The sequence below is a fragment of the Marasmius oreades genome, chromosome 9 (genome assembly GCF_018924745.1).
Source record: "Marasmius oreades isolate 03SP1 chromosome 9, whole genome shotgun sequence".
NCBI lineage: Eukaryota > Fungi > Basidiomycota > Agaricomycetes > Agaricales > Marasmiaceae > Marasmius > Marasmius oreades.
In genome coordinates, this window is record NC_057331.1 from 1,203,595 (window position 1) to 1,216,091 (window position 12,497).

A 12,497-nucleotide genomic window follows, 5' to 3' on the forward strand; every position below is an offset into this window, starting at 1 on the left:
TCAATCCTACATGTACTCTCGCAGCAGATATACATATGTTGTAACAAATCATCTCCAGAATACGAATAATTCGCTCGGCGACCATCTACTGACTTCAACCAAAAGAGGTAGTCTGTTCTTAATTAGGAGATTGCACTTCGCACGGATGTTTCTTGAACGACAATAATGGTATCCGTGAGGCGTTGAGGCGAGCGGTTCTTAGATAATGGCGATCGATCATCGATCAACTGTCGCCGCTGCTTGAACTCCCTAAATTTACACGCAAAATAAATTTGATAGTGCTGCTGTACTCTCTTCTACGACCTCGGGGCCCTACTTACATGGATATCGGCGTATCAATAATAAAACAATTCCAAACTGTAACACCAGTTTTACCATAGGTACAGTTTCTAGCTATTCATGTCACTGACGCATTCCCAGACGCCTTTGAGGTTCTCCTTCCACAATGTAACTTTACCATCCCCACAACTGACTGCAAGGAGATTTCCGGCCAGACTCCACGACACTCGCCAAACAACATCAGGGAACTTTCCAGCGGGGGTGGTTGCTGCCGCAGGTGCGCCATTGACAGGTGAGGTAAGGGCGGACGCCGGGTCTAACGTTGTCTTAACCCAAGAGGAGGTAGGTGTCTCCTTCGTCCATATCAGGACTGTTTTATCCTGCGAGGCTGTGGCGATATAGCTTCTTGGGAGTCCAATATTCGGTGCCCATGCAACGTCTCTCACCCAGTCAGCGTGTCCCTCCAGAACTTCCTCTTCAACCCAGGATTGCGATTCTTCTCGGAAATGCCAAATCCTGACCAGATTGTCGCAGCCGGCTGTAGCAAAGCGTTTGACGGAGGGGGTAGTTTGAGCTGGTGCTTGACCCGGGATAGATGGTTGCGATTGTTGAGGGGTGATGAGGGATCCAGGTTGTATTGCAGGCGCCCACGAGACGGCATTGCATCCAATGGCGTGCCCGTTGAAAATATCGGCCACCCATTGACCATCATCTATTTTGTATATGAGGTTGGTATGAAGTAGGTGGTCGACCGGTAGCTTACCTTTGAAGGTCAATACCGAGATTTTGCCATCCGAAGAAGCACAGGCCAGTATAGGTCCGAGCTCGTAAGGTGCCCAAGAGAGGGCGTTCACTGTTATGAGGAATGAGGGCCGTGATTGCCGTAGAGTTTTATTTGCAACACACCAGACGCGGTATGCAACGCGTGTTCACGCACTTTCGTCCATCCTTGTCCAGGCTGCTCCTTCCAAATTAAAACTTTTCCGTCGTAGGAACATGAAGCTAGTATTTGGCCGAATTTGGGGTGTCCCCAAGCGATCTGCCAAACTGGACCTGTGTGTCTGAAGAAGAGAAAATGAAGACCCATTCAGCGCCGAATCAATGTTACGACCCCGTACCCCTTCAAGGTTTGGCCCGCTGCAAGTTTTTGAGAGTCTCCATCCACAACATCGAAAACTTTCACTGTCCTATCCGACGAACATGTGGCGAGACGCTTTCCGTAGTAGTCTAATTGGGCATCATGCTACAAAGAATGGTCTGAATTTGGTTGCATGGAAAAGGTGGATATATAACCACGCACTATCATGTCCTCGTGAGCGGTTTCGATGGGGACCGAGTCCGATATATTTGCTGAAGGCTGTAAAACCATCGGTAAGGGTTTAAAACGATAAAGAAAAACTCACCATCACTAGAGTATTTTGAGCTCGACAACACGGTTGACGACGTGGCTTGGGTCGGAGGTGACAGACGTGACAACATGAAGCGCACGTGACATCATCGCGTCGCATCTATGCGGTCCGGGTTGATCAAGGCAAGGTTCAGGTTCACACGCTTAAATCGTACATGGTTATTTCCAGCGAATACACCGGTTTTCAACTTCACTAATACACGTAACAAAAGCTGGAAGTAAACACGAACAGTCAGTCGTGATCTCAGGTACACAAGAAGATTACTTACTTCACATTTTGCCGGTCTGTCAAATCGGAGAACGCGGTCTCATTAGGAGTCGGAAGATTGTGCTTCCCATCTGTCTTTGATGCGTCTCCAGCAGTATCCTTCGTCTGTACACTGCGTGATCGGTTTTCCCTCATGAAGTAAAGTCTGAGGACAAGGAATATACAGAATTCAATGCAGTTTGAAACAAGCATACTGCCGATGCCTAGCCTATACCCGGGAGCATCCTTTTCGCGATAAAAGAAGGGGCCTAAAGAAAAGGAAGGTGAAACAGGCTCAGAGTGTGATGACGATTGCCTACCACTAATGTTGCCTATACAAGCTCCAAACCAGATCATTGCAGTAGTGATTTGTTTTTTAGTTTGACCGGCGACATTGCTGGTGATCAAGCTCAACGATAGGACAAATGAGGCTTGGTACGAGCCGGTCAAATAGTAACAAACGAGTCGTCCAGCTGCGGCATCGTGGGGTGCGAGCAGGAAACCCAATGTACCTGCGATTGTGGGGAGCATGAATAACATGCACACTAAAGTACGGGAGTTTTTCGGAAGACGGTCGTTGAGGTAGGCACTATGTACCAGCGAAATTTAGTTCCAGACCAAAAAGAGGAAGATACGGTGGCTTACCCAAGTCCAATCCAGATGCAGACTAGTGCACCTTGAGGGATGCCGAGTAATGTGGTCTCAAAAGTATTGAATCCAAGGCCTTTGATGATAAGAGTAGAGAACTATTGATTATACCATTGTGTCAGTACAGCGACCCAAGCCTTTATTTCGAATATTCACATTACTGATTCCGCCGTTCGGAATGTTGGCAACGAATCCAAGAAAAAAGAACAACCACGTTTTCACATCAGTGAGAGCTTCGATGAACTGATCCATTTTGAACTTTTTGTTGTCTACACCCGTCTGATTTCCACGGAGTCGTGCCACCGCCATCAGTCTTTCGTCTCGTGTGAAGGCGCGTGCAGTCGGTGGAGAATCCGGTAAGAAAATATACATGGTGACACCCCAGGCCGAGCATAGTGCACCGATGACGAGGAACCTGGAAAAGTTACCTTAAAAATCACGCTATGACAGAAACAGTGACAACTCACTCGTATTTCCAACTCGGTAAGGCACCTTTTATATGCCCAATAGCATATCCCAACAGTCCGCCACCGGCGACGCCAACACCATTCGCAGCATACCACATGGAAATCCGAGATGGTTGCTCCGCTCTTGTATAAAACATCGTCGTGATAAGCATGAACCTGTTTATCTGTGAGTTTCGATATGAGTATGGTTCAAGCGCTTATGAATTACGCAGGATCGGCAATAGCCTCGAAAGCCCCCGACAATATACGTAGCACAGCAAGCTCGGCGAAATTCCGAGCTGCAGCTTGGGCCCTAAAAAGGCATCAACATTGAGGAAAAGAAAGACGTCGGATGAATTCCCACATAAGTAATACACCCCAAAGGAAAATGTTGATGGAAAGGTACTTCGCGGTAGGGGATTGTTGCATCAGGAGGTTCGAAGGAATTGCCCAAACGAGCCATCCGAAGTAAAAGATCGACGAAAGCCAGCTAATAATACATGTAAACGAATCGTTCCAGAAGATAAGGACGATACATGCCTGTATTCAGAACCGGAAAGATTGAGGTCTTCTTTTAATCCAAAAATGGCAGCATAGGAGAGCGTCGTCTTGTCGATGTACTAGAAAGGAAGAAAAGGGAGGCCAGCCAGTTTAGATAGTTACCGCTATACATCCTGCCTCCAGGAACAAGCTCACGTAGAACGCATAACAAACAGATAAACTGAATGGGTGCCATACCGTCATTAGTATTATATTCATCCTGGGAAGGTGTTGACAAATGGGCCGCACTACACTTACCAGGGTAATATGCTCCAGTCAACCTTCCTCACCAACTTTTTCTCCACCGCGGGATCAATGAGCCCATCTTCACCATATTTCTCCAATGCTTCAGAGTAGAAGTCATCCAAGGGAACTCTGTTCCACAAACGATTTTTGCTGAAGTGATGCTCCCCAAATAGTGTTCTGTCACTGATCGTAGATGTTTGTCCACTTGTCCTCGTTGATGGAACGTATTCTAGGCGTTCAATATCGTCCTGTCCCTTCGTCATTGAGTGGATTTAAGGATGAAATCTTACACCGGCCACATGTAAGTAGTTTTTATACTATCGGTGTTCCCGTGCCGAGGGGGCCGCGAATCAGCTGACGCCTGGTAAACTAGCAAAATCTTTGTTGAAGCAACGTCAAAGTACAACAGGGTGTAGACACTGAAGTTGATTCTCAGAACCAAATCTGGTACTGAAAAGCTAAAGGGCCCACCTTCCAGCGCCTTCGAGCTTTGACTTGGGTATCTGAGATGGTATCTGGCCCCTCAGTTGCGAGTGTACACTTTTGACAGTCACCCAAGTCTAAAGTCTGGCGTGATACCGCCAGGCTCTTCAACCAGAGGTCAGAGGCGTGGCCCTGCCAATGCATTGAGCGAAAGGTGATAAAATAAGAGAGAGAAAAAGAATATTGAAAGCAATAATCGGACATACCCGGATGCTATCCACACCCGTCTGGTTTGCACGGAGTCGAGCCACCAGTCTTTCGTCTCGCGCGTGCGGTTTTCAAAGTATCTCTGAATTAATCTCCTGTTATGTAAATGATATTTGGATTCCACCCCAGCAAAGGCTGTAAGCGGCAAAACATACTACACACCTTCATGGTCGTATATCCAAATAGGCCGATGGAGACACGAATGAAGCTATGGGATCTAGTTCTGAACGCTCTAATGGTGAGTATACATAAATATAAACCAGAATCGACTGACCTTCCTGCTAGCCCAGAAATTTGGTGAATGTGGTGATCCCAGCACAGATGGTAACAAGATGGTAGGGAAGAGGTCAATATGGACGAGTGGTTCCTTCCCAGTCTGATTGGTTAACCGTAACGGGGTAGGAAGCGACTTTCCCACATTTAATTTGCCATTGTCTGACGACGCCTGCATGCGCTGAGGTCTAGGGCATCATGGTCAATGAATATGACAGGGCGACGACGAACTGCCGAAACGTTGATCCCTTCGAGAGTTGAAAATTGAGACATTGAGGTTAGAAATCATTTTTCCACTCTAAGCTCATTGACTTATTTAACCACGACTACAGGGAAAAACTAATTTGTCGTCTCGATGTCTCGATAGTGGAAGACGAAAACGATGCGCCAACTGTCGTTCTGTCCCAAAAATCGGGGGTTTCAAGACGAGCGTCGCCTAGAAAGAAGGGAATCCCAAGCATAGACCCAAGGACTCGGAGGCATGTCTCAAAGCAAGACGATGCGGTGCTTGTTTGAGAGACTGGACAGGGATCGCAACGAACTTGCTCGTTTGATATCGTGGTCACTACACATGGTACAACATCCGACCTCTCTCGCAAACTATGGACGCTGTTGATCGGATTACCAGGGAAGCTCACGAAGGAAGAGAAAATGTCGTCGCGAGTTGCCAATGTCGGTGATGGTACGGAGAGCGAGTCCGAAGTGGAAAAAAACATAGATGGTAAGGAGTCAGGATGACGGGTCCGAAAGCAAAGGTTCCAAGAGGAGATCAGGCCGAATAGATTGTAAAGGTTGCACCTCAGTCGACGATGTTACGGCAATAATAATCGAGACTTGCGCTGAGGACGCGTTTTCTGCTTCTCGATTCAAGGGAAACAAGCAATAGTTTTACACAATTCCACAGGTTTTTCGACTTCATCAATACACATAACGGAAGCTACATATAAATAACCACGACCAGTCAGTCACATCCTCATGCGCACGAAGACAAAAAAAAACTACTAACTTCAAATTTTGCCGGTCTGTCAAATCGGAAAACGCAGTCTCGTTGGGAGTCGGAACAGTCGTAAAGACGCTCAGGTCCTTCCCATCTGTCTTTGATGCCTCTCCAGCAGTATCCTTCGCCTGTACACTGCGTAATCGGTTTTCCCTCATAAAGTAAAGTCTGAGGACCAGGAATATACAAAATTCAATGCAATTTGAAACGAGCATACTCCCAATGCCCAACCTATACCCGGGAGCATCCTTTTCGCGATAAAAGAAGGGGCCTAAATAAAAGCACAGATTCAAATGAGTAGCAAGACTCAGAATAACGAACAACGAAAATGAAAAAACTCCTACCACTAATATTACCAACACAAGCTCCCAACCAAATCATCGCACTCGTGATCTGCTTTTTAGTCTGACCAGCGACATTACTGGTGATCAAGCTCAACGTCAGGACGAGCGAGGCATGGTACGAGCCGGCTAAAAAGTAACAGACGAGTCGTGCGATTGTGGCTTCGTGGGGTGCGAGTAGGAAGCCCAAGGTACCTGCGATGGTGGGGAGCATGAATAACATGCATACTATAGTACGGGAGTTTTTTGGAAGACGGTCGTTGAGGTAGGCGCTTTTTACCAACGAAAATCAGTTCCAGACTGACTGTAGGAGGAAAACCAATACGGCGACCTACCCAAGTCCAATCCAGATACTGATAAATGCACCTTGAGGGATACCAAGCAATGCGGTCTCGAAAGTGTTGAATCCAAGGCCTTTAATGATAAGAGTAGAAAACTACAACACCATCATGTCAGCAACCGAAGTTTTTACTCAACACCATAACTCACATTCCCAATTCCCCCACTCGGAATGTTAGCAACAACCCCAAGAAAGAAGAACAACCACGTTTTCACATCAGTAACCGCCTCCACGAACTGGTCCATCTTAAAGTTCTTATTATCCACACCCGTCTGATTTCCACGAAGTCGAGCTACCGCCACCAGTCTTTCGTCCCGGGTCAAGGCGCGTGCCGTCGGTGGAGAATCTGGTAAGAAGATGTACATCGTGACACCCCACGCCGAGCATAGTGCACCGATGACGAGGAATCTTGAAAAGGAAGAGGTGCCTTTAAAATCACGATATTGACAAAAACCAATGTTAACGTAGAACTCAACTCGTATTTCCAACTCGGCAAACCACCTTTGATATGCCCAATAGCATATCCTAGCAGCCCCCCACCGGCGACACCAACACCATTCGCAGCATACCACATGGAAATCCGAGATGGCTGTTCCGCTCTTGTGTAGAACATCGTGGTGATAAGCATAAACCTGTTTATATTATCTGTGAGTTTCAGTATGAGGATAAGCGCTTTTTCACTTACGCAGGATCAGCAATAGCCTCGAACGCCCCCGATAAGATACGTAGGACCGCAAGCTCGGTGAAATTACGAGCTGCAGCTTGGGCCCTAAGAAGAGAGGCCGTCAACATTGGGGGAGAGAAAGACATCGAATGGATTCCCCACATAAGAAGTACACCCCAAAGGAAAATGTTGATGGAAAGGTACTTTGCGGTAGGGGATTGTTGCATTAGGAGGTTCGAAGGGATTCCCCAAACGAGCCATCCGAAGTAGAAGATCGACGAAAGCCAGCTAGTAGTAATAATACATGTAAACTATCGTTTCAGAAGACAAGGCCGAGAGATACCTGTATTGAGAACCAGAAAGATGGAGGTCTTCTTTTAAACCAAAAATGGCAGCATACGAGAGTGTGGTTTTGTCGATGTACTAGAAAGACCAACCCACTTAACCCTATACACATCGCGGCTCCGGCCGGGGGATAGACTCACATAGAACGCATAACAAACTGATAAACTGCCACCATACCGTCATCAGTATTAGCTTTCTAAGTGCGAATTATGACTCTTACCATGGCAACACGATCCAGTCGACCTTCCTCACCAACTTCCTCTCCACTACAGGGTCAATAAGCCCTTCCTCACCATACTTCTCCAACGCCTCAGAGTAAAAGCCATCCAACGGAACTCTATTCCACAACCGATTTTTACTCAACTTCGATTCCCCGAAAAGCGTTTTGTCACTAATCATAGTCGCAGTCGTAGATGCTTGTTCGCTCGTTCTGGTTGTTGGAACGTATTCCAGGCGTTCAACGTCTTGTCCGTGTTCCTTCGACATTGAGTGGATGCAAAGATAAATATTACCATGTACTTTTTATATCGGTACCGTAGGTGTGTGGGAGTCGAATACGAAAATGAAACCACCTGACAGCCTTGTTGCTAATTTCGAATTCGAAGCTTGCTAACGCCTCCGAGTCCTCCATTGAACCTGTTGGGAAACCCCATAGATTTACGAAACGCGGCAGAATCGTTGTTACAAATAATTTAAGGTACAAGGGAGAGGGGGGCTGGTTTACGCTGGAATTAACACTCAGAGCCGGACTCTGTCCAAATTGAGGATGGGCTCACCTTCCATCCCCGTCCCTCCAAGCTTCAAGCTTTAGATTTAGTATCTCCCTCCTCATTCGAAAGTGCTTTCGCCACCGCATCGATAAGTCTCGAATGGGCACTTTTCACAGTCGCAATCACACCATGATTAACACCCAAGGTTCTTCCCAACCCAAAATCCAACGGCGTCCCCCGAGAATCTGTCACGATACCGCCAGATTCTTCAACTAGTAAGGATCCAGGTGCGTGGTCCTGCCAAACGCATTGAGTAAAAAAGATAATCTTTTTGAGAAATCGGAGACAGACCCATATCTTTTCTTGATATCCTACACCCGCTGGCATCCTCATATATGCACCTGCATCTCCACGAGCAAGACATCCGTACTTGGCTTGACTATCCATTCGGATAGGTTTACGAGTGATTTCCAACAACGTTGATATCTTGTCGTTCGTAGAATGGGAGGTATGAGCTGCTTCGACAGATTCCAAGAAGTTGAATGTTGATGGGTCGTATGGAGGCATGGAGAGCGGGGTGGGGTTGGCACCCATAAGAGACATCTGTCAGAGAATTGAGAATGAGACCGTATGAATTGAAGGATGAAACTGATGGAAGTAACCTGCTGAGCGCCTTGTCCTCTAACCGCAACGAACAAACAGCCTTTCTGGCCTTCAGGCTGCGATAGGTCGGCGGGTAGATTGGGGCATCCGATGACGCCGACTTGGACTTGAGCATCGACGAGAAGAGCAAGACAGACGGCGTATTGCTCCCCTCTCAGGAACCCTTTCGTACCATCTATCGGGTCGATGCACCACATCCCTATTATTACTCAAATCAAAAGACTAATCCCAGAACGAAAACGCAAACGCACGACCGGTTCTCCCTCCTCCGTAATTTCCCCTATCGATTTCGTCCATCAGTTGCTCCGGAGTTTTCGCTTTACCAGGCCCAATGCCCCATTCTGCATAATCTCCTTGTTGCAAGTCGAGAGTCAAAGCTTCGTTCGTGAGCTCTACGATACGTTCTCGGAGCGTCGAACCGGACTCTGCACGTAGTTCTGTGGCATCTTCTTCTCCGACGATGGGGTCTTGTGGATATGCGTGGTTTAGCATGCTACTAATCAGCGCTTGGGCCGCGTAGTCTCCCACTTGAAAACAAAGAACAAAAGTCTATCAGGATCGTTTCCAAGCGACATATAACGGTCTGCGCACCTGTGACGGGCGATTTATCACCCTTGGTCAATGTCTCATTCTTGACCAACTTGTTAAACACCGAGGAAGTCAAATGGCATGCTCTTCGGACTGCAGCAATCGCGAGCTGTTTCTCTGTTGTAAATGGTAACGACATGTTAGTCGTCGTCGTTGTGGTTATCGTGGAAAATCGATGACGGCCTCTGATCCGGAAATTAAAAAGATTCAGGTTCCACCAGCCCCGGTGTAGCATATGCTTGAACCAGTGACCCACGTACTACCACTTAAACGCCGGAGGGAACCAGATGGAGGATTCGGGGAGCACGACGTTGTTGGACTCGTCACTGCCACCGTGAGAGCGCCGAGGTCAGCGAGCGCTGGAATGGTAGTGATATTCAGGCCCAGGGCTGAGGGTCAAACTCAAGGTCACCCTTTTACACTTTCCCCTGTAACCCCCCTTTTTCTGTTAAGCTTTTTCATTCCCTTCGTTCGTTTGTTGCGCAAATCAAAAGTCTTTACATTTCTTGTTACACACGAAGCATGGCGAGTTGGTATGTTGTTCTTTTTTTTAATTTTCGAGTTGCGACTTTTTTTTTGACTGGACGTTGGCTTAGGTTCGACGTTATTTCTTTCCTTTTGGTAAAGCCATCCTGATTACTTGCGCTGGTTGGTCGAGGAAACTGAACTGTTGTTTTGTAGACTGCGCTCTTCTTTGGTGGAGTTATCTATGGTGTGCTCTACCTCGTTCGTTCTGTAACACAGGGTATCGAAACCACAAAGGAGAAGTACGTGGTCTTTCCTATCGAAAACATTGGCTGACTTGCGTGGCAGATTGAAGGAACGAGGGTATGATGTATCCGCAGGAGGAGTCAAGGTGAAGACGTCCAAGCGATTCGATCGGGATGACTATGTTGATGCGACTCAGCGGTGAGTTCTGTCAGTTTCCCCAATTTTTTTTATGATCTCACAAGTAGCAGTGGTTTCGTGAAAGCAATGGAAGCATCCACGTTCCGAAAAGGTGGTGCACAAACGACACCGAGATCCCAGTCATTGGGGGTTGATTCGCCTCCACTCGTGAAACGCACAACGTCTTCTAACAGCGTCAGTTCGGAGAAATCTGAGAAGAAAGGACTCTTTACGAGGAAGAAGAAGGAATAGAATTGACATTTATTCGCAATTTTGAAACACGTTACGGAGCTGGCTTCCGCTTGAAGGACATTGGGGAGTATTTATATTTTTAGCACGGTCAGCTCCATTTCTATTTATTTCTGATTTTGTATGCATCTCGGACCATATACGATTGCACATCTAAAAACGTTACACTCAACCATGCACGCCAGCTGAACATTCTGAATGAATCATTACAGGCGCTATTGGCGGTACCACTGTCCTTTTGGAGCCCCTAGTACCGATGATTCCAAACCAGTTTGAATTGATAGCGCCAGTTCATACTTACCGTGCCATTCTTCTTGAACAAATAGCCATCTGAGAAGATATTGCTCTCGATGGCGGAGGTGGAACAAGGGAATTCGGAAATCAATCAGTATGCAGTCAATCATCTTGGTACTTTACTGTCTTCGGCGAAACCTCACAAGCAATTACGACCAATGGTCGCATCCCAATATTCTTCCGGATCCACTGCTTGGAGTCTTATAGCTATTTCAGCCGAGGGTACAGACGATTATTCCTCAGTTGATGTGACATTGACGTGACATTGACGTAGGTGCCTTGATCGGAGCCACAGGTTAAGTCAAGGATAACCCTGATCACGAGGGTAGGTGGTAGCCAATAATGGACATAGCATTGCTAAGTACTTACGAGCAAGATCACGAGGGTAATAACTAACTGTTCTGTCTCTAAAATTGAATCTGGTAAACACGCTGCATATCTGGAGAAAGGAAAGAAGATATTATATTGAAGAAGTTTACCCTGATTTGTCGTCAATTTGTCGTACATGGTGGTTGTTCAAGTTACAATAGTGGCTGTGCGAACTGTACTGGTATAATTCATGCCGTAATACCTGCGTGGGAAAGGTTAAAAAATTGATCATAAGGCTACCATGATAAGTCTCTGTGCAGGTAGTGGTAGGGTTAGACCCAGACATATTATTGAGTAAATTCTTACATCCTAATGCCGGGTGAAGTACCCAAAACACAAGGAATAGACTTGAGAGTGGCTGTATGATTCATGCTGATTTCCACATGTGACTTGAGGGTGGCTGTGCGAACCGTACTGGTACGATTCATGCTGTAATGTATTGATTACCTGCAACTTCCCTCTTTGTGAAGCATCAATACAGTTCAATAGATGATCCAGAAAACATTGACTTGTATACAACAAGATGAGTTTCGCTGCTGCCTTTTCTCTATTAATGGTGGCAGAGAAAAACCCTTGTTGACGATTAATTATTAATTATTTAAAAGTAATTAAGCGATATTAATCATTAATGGTAAATTAAATGTGCTTCAAAAGGGTTTATCGATTTATTTTCAGCCTCTGTAAATAAATATGAAATAAATCACCACATTTGGGTCATTTTTGACTTGTTTCGAAGATGTCATACTGTCAACGTCACGTCAACTGAGGAATAATCGTCAGTGGACTCCTTTCAGCCCGAATTTTGCTTCCCCTTGGATGACCAACGATGATGTCATTTCGTTCCTCAGCCGAAACCCCGATTCCGATCGGCTGCAGTCCATTGGGTCATTTCTTCTTCCGTGTAATGACAGCTGATTAACGATTTACCTAGATACGTGATATTGCAGCTGGGCTTCGCTGAGTCCGCTTATTGTACATGGAGATATCAAAGGGGTACGGCTGACCTCTTGCTCCTCTCGTGGTAGTGATTCACTAGTGCCAAAAGACACAACATCTGGGCGAGGAAGAGTTTTGCTTACAGGGCACTATCAACTATACTGTTTCCTTCGTCCGAATTCAACTCTTCATGACATTGACACCATAAATTGGCGTGAACTATTGTGAATAAGAAGGCTAGAAGCCAGGGTAGAAGCAAAAAAAAATCGGCATGTGAGTGATCTGTGCATTGTCTGTAAATGGTCTGTTTTTCTGGTCCAAAAACTTTTTGTGAAC

The 12,497-nt window shown here is 46.3% G+C and overlaps 5 protein-coding genes across 5 annotated transcripts; 1 reads left to right on the forward strand and 4 right to left on the reverse strand.

The window, feature by feature from the left end:
• Positions 1-389: 389 nt before the first annotated feature.
• On the reverse strand, positions 390-1,787 carry E1B28_013289 (uncharacterized protein; the record flags this gene model as incomplete). Its single annotated transcript, XM_043158436.1, has 6 exons — positions 390-991; positions 1,043-1,132; positions 1,186-1,340; positions 1,398-1,522; positions 1,580-1,636; positions 1,683-1,787. The coding sequence occupies 6 exons, from the start codon at positions 1,785-1,787 to the stop codon at positions 390-392; spliced, it is 1,134 nt and encodes a 377-aa protein (XP_043003783.1).
• A 93-nt stretch (positions 1,788-1,880) lies between these two features.
• Positions 1,881-4,077, reverse strand: E1B28_013290 (uncharacterized protein; the record flags this gene model as incomplete). Its single annotated transcript, XM_043158437.1, has 11 exons — positions 1,881-1,899; positions 1,957-2,203; positions 2,255-2,523; positions 2,580-2,680; positions 2,739-2,997; positions 3,050-3,205; positions 3,258-3,341; positions 3,393-3,518; positions 3,569-3,648; positions 3,725-3,749; positions 3,827-4,077. The coding sequence occupies 11 exons, from the start codon at positions 4,075-4,077 to the stop codon at positions 1,881-1,883; spliced, it is 1,617 nt and encodes a 538-aa protein (XP_043003784.1).
• A 644-nt stretch (positions 4,078-4,721) lies between these two features.
• E1B28_013291 (uncharacterized protein) lies at positions 4,722-7,950 on the reverse strand (the record flags this gene model as incomplete). Its single annotated transcript, XM_043158438.1, has 12 exons — positions 4,722-4,727; positions 4,779-4,965; positions 5,784-6,045; positions 6,119-6,387; positions 6,451-6,551; positions 6,605-6,863; positions 6,932-7,087; positions 7,141-7,224; positions 7,282-7,407; positions 7,463-7,542; positions 7,605-7,629; positions 7,685-7,950. 12 exons carry the CDS (start codon positions 7,948-7,950, stop codon positions 4,722-4,724), a joined length of 1,821 nt encoding a protein of 606 aa, XP_043003785.1.
• Positions 7,951-8,264: 314 nt separating this feature from the next.
• On the reverse strand, positions 8,265-9,564 carry E1B28_013292 (uncharacterized protein; the record flags this gene model as incomplete). Its single annotated transcript, XM_043158439.1, has 5 exons — positions 8,265-8,471; positions 8,526-8,777; positions 8,837-9,036; positions 9,089-9,364; positions 9,429-9,564. The coding sequence occupies 5 exons, from the start codon at positions 9,562-9,564 to the stop codon at positions 8,265-8,267; spliced, it is 1,071 nt and encodes a 356-aa protein (XP_043003786.1).
• Positions 9,565-9,835: 271 nt separating this feature from the next.
• Positions 9,836-10,726, forward strand: E1B28_013293 (uncharacterized protein). The gene is made up of 5 exons (XM_043158440.1): positions 9,836-9,958; positions 10,022-10,046; positions 10,107-10,192; positions 10,239-10,334; positions 10,385-10,726. The coding sequence occupies exons 1-5, from the start codon at positions 9,948-9,950 to the stop codon at positions 10,563-10,565; spliced, it is 399 nt and encodes a 132-aa protein (XP_043003787.1). The 5' UTR covers positions 9,836-9,947; the 3' UTR covers positions 10,566-10,726.
• Positions 10,727-12,497: the final 1,771 nt, after the last annotated feature.